The sequence below is a fragment of the Abramis brama genome (assembly GCF_963993115.1).
Source record: "Abramis brama genome assembly, chromosome: 5".
Lineage (NCBI taxonomy): Eukaryota > Metazoa > Chordata > Actinopteri > Cypriniformes > Leuciscidae > Abramis > Abramis brama.
In genome coordinates, this window is record NC_139967.1 from 27,456,261 (window position 1) to 27,478,691 (window position 22,431).

The 22,431-nt window shown below is 36.7% G+C and overlaps 1 protein-coding gene across 1 annotated transcript; it reads left to right on the forward strand.

The window, feature by feature from the left end:
* Window positions 1-190: 190 nt before the first annotated feature.
* On the forward strand, window positions 191-11,832 carry mob1ba (MOB kinase activator 1Ba). The gene is made up of 6 exons (XM_084115604.1): window positions 191-374; window positions 5,765-5,931; window positions 8,615-8,708; window positions 9,115-9,248; window positions 10,055-10,218; window positions 10,384-11,832. The coding sequence occupies exons 1-6, from the start codon at window positions 361-363 to the stop codon at window positions 10,459-10,461; spliced, it is 651 nt and encodes a 216-aa protein (XP_083971730.1). The 5' UTR covers window positions 191-360; the 3' UTR covers window positions 10,462-11,832.
* The last annotated feature ends 10,599 nt before the right edge of the window (window positions 11,833-22,431 follow it).

Sequence of the window (22,431 nt, forward strand, 5' to 3'; positions counted from 1 at the left end):
ACGTTACTATAATATAATATAATATAATATAATATAATATAATATAATATAATATAATATAATATAATATAATATAATATAATATAATATAATATAATATAATATAATATAATATAAACGCTAACGTGACTCTTATTGGAGAAGAAAGGAGGCGTAGTGAATATACTGTCGTGATCTCGCGGGATTTTTCGGCTCTGGAGAGACTTTGGATGGGAAGGAGAACTTTTGCACGGGCAGGATCAGTGTTGGTGGAGTGTTAAGGACATTAAGGCTCAAATAACTTGATTTTCCACCCTTCAACAGTCAAAATAACGGAGTAGTGTCTTTTTCACATCTACAGCGCATTTTCCTCAAGGAGCGATGAGCTTTTTATTGTAAGTATGTGTGGGTTCTTTAAATGGGAACACTGATGTGCTAGTTAGCAAGCGTAGAAATACTGCTTTTGTCCCGAAGCTGCCTGTACACGAGCAATCCTGACTCACAGCCGACCCGACACTTAATAGAAGTGAACAGTTATGACATAAAAAAGCTGATAGAAGCGCAGTTTGATCGCATCTCAGCAGTTTAGTGCGTGACCATCATAACACAAAACTGTAGTCTGGCTAATGAAGAATACTTAGCCAGTACATGAGGTCATCAGCATTAAATTGGACTTGAATACTCGTCCTTTTTTACTATACTTGGGTTTATACTACAGTAATCGTGAACAGAGCCTTATTTTCCAACATCATGTAATTTATGTAAAAGGGATATAGTCGTGTTTTGTGGATCGACACAAGTAGATTTGTCCTAAAATGTGTCCCTCCAGGAAAACGCAAAAAGTCACCAATAATTGCTAACGTTACCTAATAAGTGTTCTGTCGCTTTCACGATACGTACCTTAATGATTTGACATCAGTGCAACCTGAAATCCAGACATGATCAGTCTGGATTATCCCACTATAATCCCAGTATACTGTATACTGTACAGTAACTCAGTGTAGTAAGTCCCAGTGCAGTTCATTTTGTTTTTAAATGTTGATTTGTGCTCATGTGCAAGCTGTGTTGATTTTCACATTTATGTTTTTTAATTATTTTTCAGTTTCTCCTAGGGATGGGCGATCATTTAAAAAAAAAAAAAAGGTTTTTTTTTTTTTTTTGAATCGCGATATACATACATCTCACTATTTTCTACTTTTTTCTATTTGGATAAAAAAAAAAATATCTGTATTTGTTTTAGAATTTTTATTTTTTATTTTATTTCACATCCTGCCCAATGTTGTCTTACAAACAATGTTCATAAATAGCTTTATAAAACTGGCAAAATTGGCTGTGAAAGCAAAAATAGGGAATGTAACCAATGTAGGCTATGCTACAGTATATATTATTTGCAAAAAGGGGGTTAAAAATGACATTACACTCTAACGTTGTAGCAACAACATTACAGTCAAAAAACTAAAATAATAGAGAAGTAGAAGTTAAATTCACTAAACTAAAACTAAAAATAAACAAACAAAAGCACAGACTAAATGTTAACAGTTTGGCGCTTATGTGCATGGCAGCACTCGTTCACTGAAGTCTGAAGTTTAGCATAGACTCGATTACATAAGGCTTGTGCACCACTGACAGTAGAGCTGCACTATTAATCGTTAAAAGATCATGATCTCGATTCAAACACCCTCACGATTCGCCTGTCTATTATACATCTGACAGAATCACACTGGAACATTCAAATCTGTGTTTGCGCTGCAGCTGAGCCAGAGAGAGCAGATGTGATGTAAGAAACAGCTTCACAGACAGTCTTTCAGCCACACAATATAGTTATTTCTATGTTACAAATATTCATATTATCACAGAAAAACTGGGATTAAAGCTTATAGTTTGGATATAACACTGAAAAAAATCAATGTTATAAAATCGTAATTCTCAGTTTATCCAGAATCGTGCAGATCTACCTGACAGCAAAATGGAAATATTTGTATGACCTTCTAACATTTACTGATGGAGAATACGTGTTAACTATATCTTACGAGTTATTTTGAAAACCCTTAATATAAATCATTTCTCATGTTTAGGACAAATTGGATTATGCACTTTCCCTTGCTATTTTTCAGATGTGCTAAAATAATATCATAATACCAAACTACTGTATGTCGATATAAACTGTATTGCATCATCATAATCATTTATAAAAAGATATCTATATATCGTACAAACTCGATATACTGCCCGTGCCCAGCCCTAGTTTCTCCCTAGATGTGGGAGATCTCTTTCCTTGGAGACACTACCTTACAACGGATTTAATTGTGTTGTAAGAGCGAAATCATAGAAACAAGTATTATGTTTTGCTTGAGTATATCTAGAACAGGGATGGGCAACTTCGGTCCTGGAGGGCCACTGTCCTAAAGAGTTTAGCTCCAACCCTGAAAAAATCACCTGCCTGTAATTTTCTAGTAATCCTGAGGGCCTTGATTAGCTTGTTCAGGTGTGTTTGATCAGGGTTGAAGCTAAACTCTGTAGGACAGTGGCCCTCCAGGACCGAAGTTGCCCATCCCTGATCTAGAAGAACAAATATAATGCGTCAACAATGTAGAGTAGTGCATTTCTCTCTTCTTCTGCTTTCCTTTGAAAATGGGCAGTACTTGTGCTGCAACTTAGGCTGTACGATTCAGTTGAGTATGAAGAAAAGAAAAGCCTTGCATTAAACCTTCCACCAACTCACGACTAGAAATTAAATTAATATGAGAGATGAAAATTCATGTGCCCGCTGCCCTCATTACCTTAATCAAAATAAGCTATATTCCTGTTAAAACAACCTGTCTCTCACATGACTTTAAATTGATCTGCAAAGAGTGTCTTTCACCATTGTTTTGTTGCTAAAACAGCATAATTATGCCCTCAAGCAGTTTGTGCTCTTAGTCTTGGCCACATGTTTTTTGCTTTGTGAAGACAGGAATTTCCCATCTGACTTCTGCTTGATGCTCTGATGCTGTCACCTGACTCAGGGAAATGTCATTAGGGGTAAAAGATAATGTCATTTGGGAGTGCCACGGCCTGAAAATGGGTCTGTTCTGATCCTCTTTATTGTTGGCTTGACACATGCTGGTCATTCAAGTAAGTTTTTCAGAAGGTTTGTCTGTATTTGTTGATCACTTCCAGTTTCCTTTTGTTCTTTTCTGTGGAAACCCTGTCCTGTTTGTGTCTAAACAGAGCAACTGTTGAATTGGTGAAGACAGGCTGGCTTTGAGGTGTTGATGGATCATGGACCAGTAAAGGCACATACTGTATGCTTGAATGTTTAACTCAGAGGAGGAGTGGCCCAGCTTAGATGTCAGGCTTGGGAAGTTTTACCTGGATATGAAGTCTTTAGGATGTGTTGAACATCTCCATATAGCTCTCTACTAGGGTGTAACGGTTCTCTGTAAAATAAAAAATCTAACCGTACTGTTCTCCACTCACAGTTCAGCATGCACTTGCATCGCGGTTCATCTCAAATCCGATGACCCATACGCATCTATAATGCGGTTTGTTGAAAATAACTCGTAAAACAGACAGTTAGGCTAATGTATCTCTTTGTCGATGGATGCGTTTTCTGGCTTTGCCTAAACTTTGTTCAATATGCCGTCATCACCTGGGTGTTGAATAGCGTGTGAGCGCAGGTGAGACCTAGCCTAAACTATAAACTATCCAAACTATAAACTTTTATCCCAGTACTACTTTGATAATTTGAATAACTGTAATTAGAGATGCTAGCGATTAATCGATGATTAATTAATTGTTGATAAGTTAATTGATAAAACTAAAAATCTATGGTTGATTAAGCAAGGTCATCATTAGAGTTTGTAGTTTTGAGGTGTGTGCGGCTCATGTGCAAAATACGTGCAGCAGACACATGAGGAAAAATGAAGCGAGTGCACCGTGCTTACGGTATTCCAAGTGTATTAATGTCTTCGAGATATGCAATGGATTAGGTAGGATAACCTTTAAAAAATGTAAAAACATAATTTACCAAGGGACTGAAAAACCCTCCAAACAAGGGATTTTACAGAACATAAGAACTACATAGCCTACTTGTGTAATCACCACAATAAAAGTACATAGAATAAACAAGTAATATAAGATCCTGATTGATGAGTGATGATCTTCCAGTGCTGTTTCAGCTGTGTGCTCCTATTCTTGGGCGCATGGTAAATCAAGACTTGTCGATCTGAGCGATCAAACCAATCCATGCACACCTCAGCTGTTAAACAGTGTCCATTTGGTCTCTACTTATCGGCCCTAAACACTATACCATTACCCAGCCCACCACACCCGAGATTGATTGGTTGAACTTTAAAATGACGTTAGAAAACATTGCGTCATGATCGCGATGTGATCGGATCCTGGAAGTCCTATAGCTTTAGCCAAGCAGCATGTCATATCACTCCGTGATCTATGCATTGTCTTATGTTGTGTTTGGGCTTGGTCGAGACCACTCAGTCTGAATAAAGATATGTGATCTACTATGGTTTACTAATGTTTCGTAAAGTTACGAGAGAGAAAAAAAAACGTGACACAAAAGCATCATGGGTATACAGTGTACATTGTGTCTTACTGAAATAGGCTACTTCTGCTAATCAGTTGTGGGCCACTATTACCTAAAACCTTGTCTATTAATGCAGATTTTCTGTCGTTCTCACTACTTTGAGTAAAGATTAAGCATGGAGCAAGATTTGTTTTACTAACGTTTATGTTACATCAGTCATTCACGCTAGAGCTCGGCTAATGTATGCACTGTTATTGATACAGTTTCCACGTGTTCACCGCAATAAATTAGAAAAATACTCGGTAAATAAATAAGTACAAGTAAAATTATCGGTTTGTTGATGGACATGCACTTGTTAATGCTGATGGTGAGGAATTACAGTTGCAACATCTCATAATGTACCTCAAACTGAGTAGCGCATCACTGAGAAACGTCCTGCTCAAGTTGTCCTTGTGATGGAGGTTCGGGTTGAATAACTACTACTTTCAATGTTTCATCATCGGACTCGTGCTCGGATTGATATGGGAAAATCGACGTCATTGTTCGTCACTGTGTTTAGTTCACGGTGTAGGAAGCCTCAGGACACGCAGAGCTGACGTTGTTATGGCAATGGGGGTTTTTGTTTTCGACATGAGCGCTGTACACGGTACCAGTTTACAACAGACTGAGCTGTCTGGCCAATCAGAGCAGAGTAGCTCGCGGAAAGGAGGGATTTAGAGAGATTGATTCATCTGACGAGTCGTTTGAGAGTCAATAAAAATGTGGTGATGTTCAAATGTATATTATGATCAAATGAAACAGTTTTTTTACCTTTGATGCATGTTGTAGGAGACTCCAAAACAACATTAGGAAACTTTTAAATAGCATAATAGGGGCATTTTAACAAATAATCGTGCAGCTCTACTTTAAATAATATTATTCATGGCAGTATACCGGGATTAATTTATCCCAGCAGCTAGGAAATGTTTTTGAAGAATATTACCCCTCATCTTTGCTTATAATAGTGCTGCCAGACTATTATGGTACTCTACTATATAAATGTGACTTTTCCTAACCAACACCTGCTTCTGTTCTGTTCTTACCTCATTACTTTACTGTTTAATCCCACACAAACAGGTTTCGTAACTAAAAATAAAAAACAGTATGTCATGTTCAGTGATATAATTTTTCTTGACGAAGTATTTTTTGATTCAGTGCAAGTGTGCTGCAAATCATTAAAGTGTGAACATCCTGCATTCTTACTCTTCTGTTATTCCACAGTGGAAGCCGCTCGTCAAAGACGTTTAAACCGAAGAAGAACATTCCCGAGGGCTCGCACCAGTACGAGCTCCTGAAGCATGCAGAGGCCACTCTGGGCAGCGGGAACCTGCGCATGGCCGTCATGCTGCCCGATGGAGAAGATCTCAATGAATGGGTGGCAGTCAACAGTAAGCATGTGACTTTAATCTAGGGATTTCTAGGAAATCTAGGGATTTTTTTGCATCCTCAGTGTGTGTAAAAAAACTGCTGTGATTATAAAAGTTTTTTATGTTTGTCCCATGTAGTTCTTAATTGTAAATAGGTCTGTAGAATTAAAACTAAATTTCATTTAAGAACTACATAACTATAAAAGTATTGTATGTATAAATGTCATTATTATTGTTCTTCTCTCTAATGAATAATGTGAATAGCCTAATGATGTAGACATGTCATCATGCATCATTCCTTCTAATAGCATCTCATACTAATGTGTCTGTCACATTCAGTATTGTGGCTTCAAAGAAGTAGCTCCTAAATATATATATATATATATATATATATATATATATATATATATATATATATATATATATATTTTTTTTTTTTTTAATTTTTTTTTCCCTTAAAGGTTTAGTTCACCCAAAAATGAAAATTATCCCATAATTGTAACTTTATAAATTGTTACTCTGCTGTTTGTCAATATGTCATGCGTCGGGTCAGAGTTCACTCTCACTCTTCGGCCAGAACTCGTTACCGGAAGCCAGTGATTATAGTTTATAAAGTTATAAATATGGATTTGTTTTTTTACAAAAACGCGTCGCTTTACTTCAGAAGGCCTTTATTAACCCTCTAGAGCCATATGGATTACATTTATGATGGATGGATGCTCTGTTTGGGCTCCCATTCACTCCTATTATAAAGCTGGGAAGAGCCAGGATATATATATATATATATATATATATATATATATATATATATATATATATATATATATATATACAGTGAGGAAAATAAGTATTTGAACACCCTGCTATTTTGCAAGTTTGGAAATCATGGAGGGGTCTGAAATTGTCATCGTAGGTGCATGTCCACTGTGAGAGACATAATCTAAAAAAAAAAAATCCAGAAATCACAATGTATGATTTTTTAACTATTTATTTGTATGATACAGCTGTAAATAAGTATTTGAACACCTGAGAAAATCAATGTTAATATTTGGTACAGTAGCCTTTGTTTGCAATTACAGAGGTCAAACGCTTCCTGTAGTTTTTCACCAGGTTTGCACACACTGCAGGAGGGATTTTGGCCCACTCCTCCACACAGATCTTCTCTAGATCAGTCAGGTTTCTGGGCTGTCGCTGAGAAACACGGAGTTTGAGCTCCCTCCAAAGATTCTCTATTGGGTTTAGGTCTGGAGACTAGCTAGGCCACGCCAGAACCTTGATATGCTTCTTACAGAGCCACTCCTTGGTTATCCTGGCTGTGTGCTTCGGGTCATTGTCATGTTGGAAGACCCAGCCTCGACCCATCTTCAATGCTCTAACTGAGGGAAGGAGGTTGTTCCCCAAAATCTCGCAATACATGGCCCCGGTCATCCTCTCCTTAATACAGTGCAGTCGCCCTGTCCCATGTGCAGAAAAACACCCCCAAAGTAACCTTGGAAACGGTGGTCCCAGCTCTTTTCAGGTCATTGACCAGCTCCTCCCGTGTAGTTCTGGGCTGATTTCTCACCTTTCTTAGGATCATTGAGACCCCACAAGGTGAGATCTTGCATGGAGCCCCAGTCCGAGGGAGATTGACAGTCATGTTTAGCTTCTTCCATTTTCTAATGATTGCTCCAACAGTGCACCTTTTTTCACCAAACTGCTTGGCAATTTCCCCGTAGCCCTTTCCAGCCTTGTGGAGGTGTACAATTTTGTCTCTAGTGTCTTTGGACAGCTCTTTGGTCTTGGCCATGTTAGTAGTTGGATTCTTACTGATTATATGGGGTGGACAGGTGTCTTTATGCAGCTAACGACCTCAAACAGGTGCATCTAATTTAGGATAATAAATGGAGTGGAGGTGGACATTTTAAAGGCAGACTAACAGTTCTTTGAGGGTCAGAATTCTAGCTGATAGACAGGTGTTCAAATACTTATTTGCAGCTGTAACATACAAATAAATAGTTAAAAAATCATATATTGTGATTTCTGGATTTTTTTTTTAGATTATGTCTCTCACAGTGGACATGCACCTACGATGACAATTTCAGACCCCTCCATGATTTCTAAGTGGGAGAACTTGCAAAATAGCAGGGTGTTCAAATACTTATTTTCCTCACTGTATATATATATATAATAATATTCTATGTGTACATATGCTAAAATCTCGGATTTCAAAACCCTTTAAAATAGGTACAGTCATCAGTGCTCTATATATATGCTGACACTCGTGTGTTTAAATGGATCTTTCCAGTTATCATCAATTTTTTAAGGCCTGTTTGTAGGTCAGTTTTGCAACATTTCAGAGGCAGTTTCTCGTTCATAGCCTCTGGCCTTCTTCTATTTTTAGCAATAAAGGCAGTGGAGTTTTCTTAGCTTGTCAGCCTCAGGGACAGAGGGCTGAATACAGACTCTGGCAGCACTGATGTTGCTGGGTTTAAGGTTTCATTTAATTACTGCAGCTCATGAAATATTGGGTGTACCGAACTTCTGTTATATAATTACAGCAGGGTTTCCAAAACCACTTCAGGTTTGTGATGGAACTGTATAGGGTAGATATTTATAGGGTAGATATTAGAACAAAATATGATTCATTTCAGACCGTAGGTTTTTAAATGTTTTAAGATGCTGGCATGAGTTTGTACTATAATGCTGTTTCATGTGCTTGTAGCTGTGGACTTCTTTAACCAGATCAACATGTTGTATGGGACCATCACAGACTTCTGCACTGAGGAAAGCTGCCCACTAATGTCTGCTGGGCCTAAGTAAGTATTAACAAGGATTTATCGAAATAATTTGAGCATTACACTACTGTTCAAAAGTTGTTTTTTTATCTTTATTTTTATGTTTACGTTTTTGAATGAAGTCTCTTGTGCTCACCAAGGTTGTGAGCATAAGATAATTCACTTTTGAATGGTAATTACAGATTAAAGTACGGAAGTGTTGCATTAAAAAAAATTATATTTTTGGTAACGTATTTACACGTTACTACATGTACTTATTATAGTAATAACAGTAACTAACCCTAAACCAAAACCTAATCGTAACTCTATAATAAGTACATGTAGTTAACTAAAATCACTCATTGGAGTAATTAAAATGTAACTACGTCACCTTAAAATAAAGTGTAACCATATTTCTTTTAATTATTTTTTTCTGTGTTGTCTGCAGGTATGAATATCACTGGGCTGATGGAACCAACATAAAAAAACCAATAAAATGTTCAGCTCCAAAGTACATTGATTACCTGATGACTTGGGTCCAAGATCAACTTGACGATGAGACACTTTTCCCTTCAAAAATAGGTTTGCTACTCCTTTAATTTATTGTGCATGATATAGAAATTTAGCATGCTTTTTTTCTTTGTATAGCTCCTCATGATCATGTAGGGAACTGTCCACACGGTGGCGCTTTTAAAACATCATCAAAACAATTCAGTCTTCTCAAGGAACCTAGTTACCACATCCACAACATAATTATATTCTGCTGGTCATTTTTCGACCATTTCCTTTTGCTTGGATTCTAAATTGCCCCATTATGCTCTTTAAAGGTTCCTAATTTAGTTTTGAAGGTCTCTTACAATAGGTTTACTTGCATCGAAGGTCAAAAAGCGCTTTAATTCTCTCATAATATACATTGCAGCATCACCTCTTTTCTCACAGTGTCTGAGACAGTTAGATAAAATGAAACGACCACTTCCATATTTGAATTTCAGCTCTGGAGGCTTGTAGTGATACGAACAGTAATGATGGCGTCAGTTTTACCGTATTAATTCAAGCCCGAGTCCTCATCCTTTGGAAGTGCATGCAAGATGATCTTGCTTTCGCAGCACAGAAAATGGCGTCTTCTTGACAAGTGACAACACAAACCAAACTTTTCCATGCCTCAGCCTCAACTACAGGGCAGGTCAAAGTAAACGTTGTTCGCAGGCAGCCAATGAAGACCATAGGCTGCCGCTGGCATTATGCAAATTTGTTACAAACCTACGTAGGTTTGTGCAGAAAGTAAGGACTTTTTTCATTCACAAACAACTATTTTACACACTACATGTAAGGTAATATCAGAAAAAAATGCATAATATGGTCATTTTAAAGTTGTTTTACATTTATAGGAGTCCCTTTCCCAAAGAACTTCATGTCGGTGGCCAAGACCATTTTGAAGAGACTCTTCCGTGTTTACGCTCACATCTACCACCAGCACTTTGACTCTGTTATCCAGCTGCAGGAGGAGGCGCACCTCAACACCTCTTTCAAGCACTTTATCTTCTTTGTTCAGGTGTGTACTTGTCATTGAGGTGTGTGAGTTAGTGTTTGTCGGGGTGGTTTGGCTTACCATAAGCAGATGAATATGATGCTTTACTGGGCCAACTTGAATGAAAACATCTCTCTCTCTCTCTCTCTCTCTCTCTCTCTCTCTCTCTGCTACTTTTTTTTTTTTCAGGAGTTTAATTTGATTGATCGTAAAGAACTAGCACCCCTTCAGGAGCTGATTGAGAAGCTCACATCCAAGGACAGATAAATCTGCTCTTCCTATCAGCATCTTCTCTAGTTTCTGTGTACAGGCAGCCTGGCTTTGTTCTCTCTGTGTTTGACGGGTGTGTGGGAATGTTTTCCTTTGAGAGTTAGGAAAAGGCGGACTCCAAAAAAAGCCCTTGATAAGCCACAGCTCAACTATAGGTCAAGGTTATAGTGGAATTATACTGCAGTCCTTTTGACGTCGTCTCAAACACGATCTAAGTGCCTGATACATCCACTTTCAAAATTGTTTGTATAAAAAGCACTACCATTGCTATAAAACTTGCTTTCGACTTTATTTTAGGAGTACATAATAATTAGGTTTGTTAGTTGTTGTTTTTTTTCCTCTTAATGGATTTATTTAGAAGTTCATAGATTTAAAAATACTGAATGAAGCATTCATAGATTTTTCATGGAGATGAAGATAAATATTTAAGTCTTAGCTTCTCTTAAGTGCTCATTTTAACTGCTCCCCGTGTCTCATGACGTATTTGGGATTTCCGTTAGCAGTTTCCGTAGTAGTTGAATTGAGATTTTATCCAGCCCTCAATGAATCTTTCCTTAATGTTACACATTTCACTCATTTACGAAGAACACTGGGCCCTCAGTTGGCCTGCCAATGCTTTTATACCACTACATTACTTTTGAATAAGTACTTGTTGTTGAGCCAGTTTTACAGATTCACTCCCAGAGGTCAGGGGTTTGTCTGTTGGAAGCTGGGACGAATGAGCTGACTATGCAAGATCAGTATGTACTATTTAATCTAATTTTCTCATACCCTATGAAATACACCTTTTACATTCTTTTACAGATTCTGTTCACAGATGTGGACACTATGGACACCTTTAAAAAAAAAAAAAAGTATCTTTTTAATGTGAAGGATACATTTTTCAATCTTAATTTTAACTCCTCCCAGTCTGTATTAGTGTTTCAAAGAATTAAAACAAGATAGGTGGTTTGCAAAATTTGAATAAAATCTATGACAGATTGATTCAAACTTGATGCTAGTTTAATAACGCACAACAATAATAGTGCTGACAAGATAGTTGGTGGTCCTTACTATAATTTAAGCAGTGCATACGTTTGGTCTTAATGAAGTTTAACCCCATGAATGTTTATTTCTCTGAATGTTACAGAAAATGTGTTGCTCTGAATAACACACAGCTAAAATGTTTCTCAGAGATTTTCACATCACTTCATTTTAGAACGGTATGAGATTGATTATAGACAAATGTGATGAACATTTTGATGGCAAGTTGTAAATACTGTAAACAGAAAAGGTATGCAATTGGAATAACATGAGATGTCACTTGCTGAACTTTTGTGGTACAATGCTGAATACTGTTTATAGGAAAATAAACCTGTTTGAACAAAATTTGGATTTGTATTTTTGGTTTTGTTAATAGTTTGAGCATCAGTATGTATTTGTTTTTTCATTAATGAATTATACTTGCTATTACTATTACTAAACACATCAAATTATTTAGAATAATAATAAAAAAACTTTACAACAATATAGGCTATGCATATACATAATACAGTTTTTTTTTTTGTTTTTTTTTTACCCACTTCATACATACAGTGAGGAAAATAAGTATTTGAACACCCTGCTATTTTGCAAGTTCTCCCACTTAGAAATCATGGAGGGGTCTGAAATTGTCATCGTAGGTGCATGTCCACTGTGAGAGACATAATCTAAAAAAAAAAAATCCAGAAATCACAATGTATGATTTTTTAACTATTTATTTGTATGATACAGCTGCAAATAAGTATTTGAACACCTGAGAAAATCAATGTTAATATTTGGTACAGTAGCCTTTGTTTGCAATTACAGAGGTCAAACGTTTCCTGTAGTTTTTCACCAGGTTTGCACACACTGCAGGAGGGATTTTGGCCCACTCCTCCACACAGATCTTCTCTAGATCAGTCAGGTTTCTGGGCTGTCGCTGAGAAACACGGAGTTTGAGCTCCCTCCAAAGATTCTCTATTGGGTTTAGGTCTGGAGACTGGCTAGGCCACGCCAGAACCTTGATATGCTTCTTACAGAGCCACTCCTTGGTTATCCTGGCTGTGTGCTTCGGGTCATTGTCATGTTGGAAGACCCAGCCTCGACCCATCTTCAATGCTCTAACTGAGGGAAGGAGGTTGTTCCCCAAAATCTCGCAATACATGGCCCCGGTCATCCTCTCCTTAATACAGTGCAGTCGCCCTGTCCCATGTGCAGAAAAACACCCCCAAAGCATGATGCTACCACCCACATGCTTCACAGTAGGGATGGTGTTCTTGGGATGGTGCTCATCATTCTTCTTCCACCAAACACGTTTAGTGGAATTATGACCAAAAAGTTCTATTTTGGTCTCATCTGACCACATGACTTTCTCCCATGACTCCTCTGGATCATCCAAATGGTCATTGGCAAACTTAAGACGGGCCTTGACATGTGCTGGTTTAAGCAGGGGAACCTTCCGTGCCATGCATGATTTCAAACCATGACGTCTTAGTGTATTACCAACAGTAACCTTGGAAACGGTGGTCCCAGCTCTTTTCAGGTCATTGACCAGCTCCTCCCGTGTAGTTCTGGGCTGATTTCTCACCTTTCTTAGGATCATTGAGACCCCACGAGGTGAGATCTTGCATGGAGCCCCAGTCCGAGGGAGATTGACAGTCATGTTTAGCTTCTTCCATTTTCTAATGATTGCTCCAACAGTGCACCTTTTTTCACCAAGCTGCTTGGCAATTTCCCCGTAGCCCTTTCCAGCCTTGTGGAGATGTACAATTTTGTCTCTAGTGTCTTTGGACAGCTCTTTGGTCTTGGCCATGTTAGTAGTTGGATTCTTACTGATTGTACGGGGTGGACAGGTGTCTTTATGCAGCTAACGACCTCAAACAGGTGCATCTAATTTAGGATAATAAATGGAGTGGAGGTGGACATTTTAAAGGCAGACTAACAGGTCTTTGAGGGTCAGAATTCTAGCTGATAGACAGGTGTTCAAATACTTATTTGCAGCTGTATCATACAAATAAATAGTTAAAAAATCATATATTGTGATTTCTGGATTTTTTTTTTTTAGATTATGTCTCTCACAGTGGACATGCACCTACGATGACAATTTCAGACCCCTCCATGATTTCCAAGTGGGAGAACTTGCAAAATAGCAGGGTGTTCAAATACTTATTTTCCTCACTGTATATGAAGGGACTTGAAAAATTCTTCACATAAAGTGTACTCATTATTTAAGTCTGGCCTTTCCCATAACCCCTCCTTTAAACAAATAAATATTTTAAAAAGAAAGGAGCACATTGCACAATGTATTTGGGTGTGACATAATCTGCTGTCTGGAGATATCAATTTTAACTTGTCAGTCAACTTAGTCATATGTCATCATGATTTGGTTCATCCCTCAGGCCTGTGGTGTTGGTATTAATTTTCCTGAATGATGTTTGTTGAAATTAAACAAACACAATCAATCAATCACAAACCCTATGAGCCAGTACCAACCAATTACAATTAAGTTACTTCAGGTGTGTATCTGAGGATTTAAAGACATTTGCAATAATTTTTTCCACTCAGTTTCTATTGAGTTCTTTCAGCTTTTGAGCACTTTTTGAGAGGACTGAGCTCCCTGCACTCAAAAATAGAGGTTCTACATTGCATCTATCTATAGTTCCATGAAAAAACATTTAACTGGGAAATACTGGGTAAAAAAATTAGCGAGATAATTAAAATGTTCCTCACACACTAAGGGACAAAATGTTCCTGCAAGAACTGTACACTGAAAGGTTCTTTGGGGAACACAAAATAGTTATTCTATGGCATCGCTGTGAAAACCCTCTTTTGGAAACTTTATTTTTAAGATTGTGTCAGTAGGCCCACTTCATTTGTAATACCAGGGGACATCGGCACTCAGATTCAGGAAAGTCAAGGTTGTTTTAAACCGGAACCTGCTTTAAAGATGTCCAGACAGTAGTTCTTGGCATTTGAAATGAGTATTAGGGATCTCCTGATCATGTTCTTCCTCCATTTAAATCCTCTTGAGCCTCACTCTCTATGGGCACTTTATCTTATCCAGCCTTCTGTTTTAAAACGGAACACTCAAAGGATGAGCTGTGATCTGTGACCATGGACTGAGTTGATTTAATTTGCTGTATTTTATTTTTATTATTATTATTATAATTATTTTTTTTTTTTTTTTTTTCTGTCTGTTATGTTAATAAAATGTTAAAAATCAATAAAAAGATAATTGAGAAAAAAAAACAAAAACGGAACGACTGTGGCTTGAGCACTATGGATAAATGGGCATCTACTTCTAAAAACAGTTATAAAAATTAACATGACCTTTAGAACGATCAGCGACAGCAAACGCACACCATGGGTATCATCTCAGAAAGCCATAACACCAGACAATTTTTGATCATCCATGAAACTAAACCCTTGTATTCTAGATTTTGGACGCAAACCTACAGCTGCAGACATAAAAGCTCACAGAAGAGGGAGACAAAACATCTGTGACTGAAAGCTGAATCGTTGAACTGCATCTCCTGACTGGCCTCACGCTGACGATGAATTCACACAAGGTTCTGTAAAAAGATAGAAGTAGCTACGAGAACAAAAAAATGATCTAATATCTTTCCCAGAGTTGCTTTTGTTTATAAAGGTCAGAGATTTCAATGGACCTGATTGTTAAAGGTTGGATTTATTAATAAGAATAATCTGATTCTTTCACTTTCTTAAAGTTTTGTTTGAAAAGAATGGGTTAGTCTTAGTATCACCTGATATAAATGACAAGCTCTGTAATATCATCAAGAATTAATGCAATCATGTTGTTCTGACATGTGAGTTGTATTAGGTGGAACCAATTATAGGCCTAGCCCAGAGCTTGTCTTGTTTGCAGTTGAAAATCAAGACTGAATTTCCATTTTCATTTAGTCCAGGCCCTCCTCGCTTGGTAATTGTATTGTGCAAATGTCCCCATTCCTAAATACTGTGATTTCTCATATGTCATATGTCTGCAGTATTACTGGAAGTAAGTGTTTGTCATCCATATCTCATATGCTGAGCTTTTGATTTGTTATTCACCTCTGAGCGACTTCATCTTCTCAGCGTTCTTATATTCAGTTCCTTTCATTTATTCCCTGATGGTTTGATTCTATGCCAACTTTCTGCCTTATTTAAAAAGGGATATTGCAGAGCCTTATAATAATAATAATAATAATTTGTAATCTTTTTTATGCCCAACTGATGTGCAGCTTGCGTAAGGATGCCATTATTTAATCCCCAGGTCTCCCATTGTTCGCAGCAGTTTAATGCATTCAGTTTACTATAATGACAACTAAAAATATTTTGGTTGTTCTACATATCTTCATTGAATATCACATGACTCCTGTATGTCTGTCTCTAACCAATTATCAAGAACAAGTAAATACAACAACAAACCTAAATTTATTTTATCTGGGAATGATTACTAGAGTCATTTTGCAGTTGGTTATGTTTTTTGAAAGAAGGTTGCGTTGATTTGATCAAAAGTACTTATTCAAAAGTAAAATATTACTTAAAATAATTTAAAAATGTAATTTGTGTAATTTATTCATGTGATGTTAAAGCTGAATTTTCAGCATCATTACTCCAGTCGTCAGTGTCACATGATACTCATGATAATTCTGATATGCTGATTTGCTTCTCAAGAATTTTTTTTTTTATCTATTATTGTTATCTATATCTATTATTATTATCAGTTCAAAACATTTCTGCTACTTAATATTTTGTAGACACTATGATACTTAAAATAACAATTTATTTAAAATGGAAATATTTTGTAACATTATAAATGTCTTTATTGTCACGTTTGATAAATGTAATGTATCCTCGCTTTTGAGTGGTAGTGTATATTATTTCTTAGTCAAAGTGTGTCGATAGTTGTTTTAGTTTAGCACACACAAGACATAAAACACTTAGATTTGGATCAGTCATACTGTTTGAAAATAAATGCACAAAACAAGACATGGATCCTCCTTTTTGCCAGCAGCACAATAACTGTCAGGAGTAAAGAAGTTCATTAGTCCCTATTAGGCCTCGCTCTGTTAGCATTTTCTTGTTCTCAGCGAGTGATGCAAAATGATACCACTATTGCCACATCCTTAATGTGACAGCTAGGTCTTCCACCCACTGTAAGTACTTGAGCTGGGTTTGCTGACTTTCACACAGACATAACTTAATACCTCTGGTGTTTTCTTAGGAGTCAAGCTTGACTGGAACGGATCTGTTCAAGTGCAAATCATGATAAAAATGTGTCGTCCTTTCTGCTGAGCAAATATGGCCCATTTTTGTTCTCTCTGTGATAATGAAAGCACGATAGGGGTTATTATGGGATGGAAGAAAGCTGAAGTGATGTTCTTTGAGTGGCAAATAGGGCTATTTCGACCAACAGATTGAGTTATTTGTAAATACACTCATACTTAATATATTTTGCCCTCCTCTTTTAAAAAATATTCTCATTTATAATTCATCTGATACATTCTAAACATTAATAATTCATATTTAAAGTAAACTTTCAGCAACCAAAAGCTGGCAAGTAATCAACAGGTAGAGCACTATGAGGTGATATGCAGTGGTGCGACAACAGATTGACAATGCATCTGAATGAGACACATTCAAATGACTAGACCATGACTATGTCACATAAAGCTTTAAATGCTTCTGTAAACTAAAGTGGACACATAAATCAGTTTAACATAAGAATTTCTGGAGTTGACTGTTCATGTGTGGCAATCATTCTGAATGTATGTAGTCATTGCGGTTAGAAATGTCTGTTGAGATTTGACTGAGATATTGTTGAGATATGAATAAGTACATACATTTAGTTTCTGAGAACTAAGGATCAAACCCTTTGTCTTACCATGACTGGCAATTCATTGTCACAGTGAGTGACATTAAGCATGTAAAACCAGTGTCGTCACTCTGAATGATTACATATACTGTGGCTTAAACATTCTGTCTCACACAGTGTCATAATCTGTAATGTCTTGAAATTCTGTCGATAATTACCCTCATGTCATTCCAAACTCGTAAGAAAGTTCATCTTCGGAACACAAATGAAGATATTTTTTATGTAATCCAAGAGCTTTCTGACCAGCCATAGACTGCAATGTCATTGCAACTTTCAAGGCCCAGAAAGGTAGTAAATACATCGTTAAAAAAGTCCATGTGACTACAGTGGTTCAACTTTTGTTATGAAGCGATGAAAATACTCGCTTCATCGCTTAATGGCAATAAAAAACGACTTTATTTAACCCTTTCTTCTCTTCCATGTCAGTCTCCGACATGGGAGCATGGTGAGCACCACGACACACGCGTGTGATGCTGACGCAGGATCCAGCCGATACTGAGCCAGCGTTCTGACGTAGAACCTGGAAGCGCTGCACTGTGTTTACAACGTGAACAGCGTCAGAGACTGACAGGGAAGAGAAGAAATTGTTGTATATATATATATATATATATATATATACTGTATATATATATAAATATATATTATTTATTTTTATTTATATTTATTTTTTTCACACAAAAAGTATTCTAATCGCTTCATAACATTAAGGTTGAACCATTGTAGTCACATGGACTATTTTAACGATGTCTTTACCACCTTTCTGGGCCTTGAAAGTGGTAATCACGTTGGGGGGAAAGCTCTCGGATTTTATCAAAAATATCTTCATTTGTGTTCCAAAGGTGAACGAATGTCTTACAGGTTTGAAACAACATGAGAGTGATTAATCAATGACAGAACTTACATTTTTGGGTGAACTAACCCTTTAAGTAATAAGGACATTAAAGGTGCAGTCTGTAAGAATGACAGCTAGTGGTTGAAAATAATCCCCCACCCACTCCTCCTCAGACTTGACGTATCGCGCGGATTGCCAGTTTGAGGGCACGCAACAGGAACAAGCGCAAATGACAATGACAGCTGAGGAGTAAGTTGATGAGTTGATTTATCCACGTTGTAATATGCTCTCGTTCAAAGAGATTTTTATATGGATATCAAGGCTTTTTTAGGTTGTGTACAATCTGCAATCTCTGACCCAGTTTGTTTGCTGGCTGTAATACGCTGTGTTTCTTGCCAGCTGGCATCCCGGGGTGTCGAAATACTATTGGGTGAACTGGCAGTGGGCGAGATCACACAAACCAAAACAAAAATCAGAAATTCTAACACGGAAAGCACATTTCAAAGTGAAATAACTGGCTGTAGAAGTGTTTTTGAGAGAAACGAGTAGGCCTATGTGAACTAAGCATGTTTCCTAAATATCTGCAAACATATTATGGTATTTGTATGCTTTAGTAGAGTGAAAAAGTTACATAAAGCACCTTTAAACACTGTTTTCTGTTAGATTATATGGAAATTGGTTAAATCTGAATCTGAACTTTTCTGTCAAAAGGAGATACACCAGGCAAATAACTCATATCATTCCTTCTCTGTTATTGTTTGACTGCTGAATCTCCATGGTAATTCAACCAAGATGTTTTTGATTTTTTTTCCCCTCTCTTCAATAGGAAAGTCAATAGGTGAAGGCTTTTATGTCTCCTTTGTGTTTGAAATCCCCCACAAATCATTTCGGTTCCACAAAACAGCAATGAACAGATTTCTCTGAGCCTGCCAGGGAATAAAAGTATAAGCGAGATCAAAAAACTTATAGCAAGGATTGGTCTTCGTGTATATACCGCATGGGGCTTTCTTTTTTGTTATTGACTTTTTAGTTATTTTATCATCCCTGTAGCGTATTTTACGCAGAGGCTCACTTTTAAGAGAACTAGCCTTTTTCACATTCTTTTACAAATTCTTTATAAAAAGACTGGCAAAGCAATATAAAATCAATTTCAGCCCTTAATGCTGTGACATTGCCATCGTGTCTATAACGGACACGCTTACATGGCATTTCTTCATTGCAGTAATGAGCAGGAAAAGCACTGAATGGATGCAGACTGTTCAGTGAATGTTGGTGACCCGAGGCTGTGTTAAGCGCTCCTTCAATTTTAACACCCAGCATGATCCTCAGTGCTGTATCTTAAGAGAGTCAGGGACAAGTTAATCCAGAAATGTATATTTCCATATTTCACATATTTCCAACATGATTTGCATTGTTTTTTTTTGTGTTTTTTTTGCAATGTCCTGATTCAAGTTTTTAACCACCGACTTTCTAATGCAACACAGTATATTTGATCCATTCGGTTCAATGTCCACTCAGTATTTTTAGAAGAAGGACCACATCAAATACTTTCATAATTGTCAACTCTCTCCCCACTTGACAAGATAATTATGTGGTGGCATATGAAGGTATCGAATGCACAAGCTTTACAAGTACAGGCTCACACAGATGCCTCTGAGGAGAATGAGAGCCTAAAATAATAGTGTTTGACATGCTGAAATGTGATAGAAAACAACATGGCAATGAGGAACGCACAAGAAAACATTCCTGGCTTTATCTCAGTATGTTTATTAGACTGCCTGATGATCTTTATCTTATTAATGAACACCTAAGGTTTTGGATACCCTGTGGCCTTAAACAAATAAATGTTGTACTGTACAATCATTTCAGAAGAATCTGAGAGATTTTCTGATGCACACTACTTCCTAAGCCGAGGAGATACTCCTGAGCCGTAGAGCAACAACCTTTGTGATGACGAGAACTCAACATGAGGAACCTCCTGCCCAGCACGTACACTCTCAAAATCACACCCGGACATAATTATGTTAATTAGCTTGTGAGTCTGAAAACATTCCCACTTGTGGGTGTGCTGCGCCCTGAACTGACATAATATTGCATTATAATGCAGCTTTACCTTAATGAAGGCACAAACAAAGAGTTCTGAAAGGGATGTGAAAAGAAATGAGCGTGAGGGAGATTAACATCCTCTTTCCAAATGTTCGCTCGAGAACAAAAAGGTAGCCTATTTTTGTCTTAGTTATGTTTTCGGAACCTCAGGTGTTTCCACACAACTCATTGAATGTATGTGTGAAATATTTATTTTGGTCTGCTATTATACATTCAAGTTTATAAGAACTGGCAGCATGTAAGAATGACACCAGATTTTTTAAAAGTGATCCCATATTCTTATCTGAAATATCTCTGTACATTTGTCTATAGTAAAATAATTTGAAGTATGCTCTGAGAAATAATTAAGTACTTTTCTATTAGTAGTTTTCATTCTTCACTCACACTATAAATGTAAACTAATTATGTATTACATGTAATATGTATTAAATACAGTATAGAAACAGGAAATGTGCAGTGTTTACTTTGTCATGTAAAACTAGCTGTACCAATATATCAGATTTTGTGCACTGAGCTCTAAAATTTATGCTGGACTGGAAGTTTCTCACAGCACCATTTATGGTGAAATTTGATATGCAGTTACCACTTTTATGGCAAAACATTGTTTGTAAAGTTTCCCTCTGCACTGAAGAGGTTAAAGAAAGGAATGATGATCAGTATTATATTAATGAAAGATTTGCTTAATGTCAAACACTTGTCTTTGGATTGCTTTATTTTAAATTTCCTTTCCAACACAACCCTTCAGATGACAAGCTGTTTGAAGAATGGATGTATGGAAATTTTCTTTCTTGGAGTGTAAGAACCCTGCTGTTACGAATGAGTTTCTGTTCATGCAGGTCTATGTTCAGACATGCTTAAACCATGCCATCATGTCAGTGGTTTCTCTCTCCTCTTATTTGATCACATGAAATTGCCCCAGGTGTGTTTTTTTTTTTTTTTTCTAAGAAGAAGGGACGATTTCTTGGAAATCTGAACATCCTTTCAGTTTGAAAACAGTAACGAGTACGAGTATATATAGTTCAATCCACACATTGATTTGATCTTGTTCTTTTTGCTTCAAGTTGGAAAGCAGTATGCTGGCCTGTTGGTTCAGGTATGGTATCTGAAAACATCACTTTTCCAAGAACACTTTGTTCCATTCATCTGTCAGCACAGAACTTTGGAAGACTCATTAGAACTTGGATGAGTTTCAGGTGGTAATATAGTTTATGTAATCTCTATTCTATAGTGAGCTGATCTCATATTTTCATTTTAAAATCTCTCAAAGTTGTATTCACAAAAGTATTATTTTACTTAATGTTGTTGGATCTAGATTAAGGAGGAGGAAAGGATAATCTTATGGATGCGGTGCAGATCCATTCATGGACAGTTCACACAAACTCATCACTACATCTCCGGGCATGCGGACATGTTGTTAATGAACAAACATTTTCACAAAAAAAACACACACAAAAAAAAAAAAACTACACTAAAATCGAATTAGTTGGACTTACTTAAAAAAAGCATGCCAACCGATTGCCCTAAAAAAAACAAGTAAAGTGAAATAGGAATAGTATGTGGTACTGACAAATACTTAGTATAGTTCACTTCGCAAGAGTTCTAGTAACCAAAAAAGAACTGAGAGAAGAAAGAGTACTTGATAATTTACTTTAAATGAAATATAATTGTTACCATTGTTGTGTTTTGCAGGCTGAATGTTGAAGTCTGTGTGACTCAAGTATGATCAATTGCAAGCTTGTCACAAATATAGAGGGATTATATTAGATTATAGCAACATAATTATAAAAGATCATTAATTGACATGAAATATAGTTGTTATACATGATTCATTCATATATATATATATATATATATATATTTCTTCTCTTCCTTTGAATCTGAATAACTGATTTCTTAGTAAACAAAGCATAGTATGTATATAGTACAGCATTTTACAATTAAGTTAAGACATTAAGTAAAGTTAACTAAGAATCACTGTTGGATTTTACAGTGTGAAAAAGTAGGCAAGGGTGATTGCTCAAACAATCAAACTAACTGTTGTAAATAAATTATTTAAATGTGGACATATTGTGTGACAATTCTAGAGTTTGGAATGACCGTGGAAGAGAGTAAGTGCAGAGGTGTGTATGCAACAGCTCAGACATAATGAAGG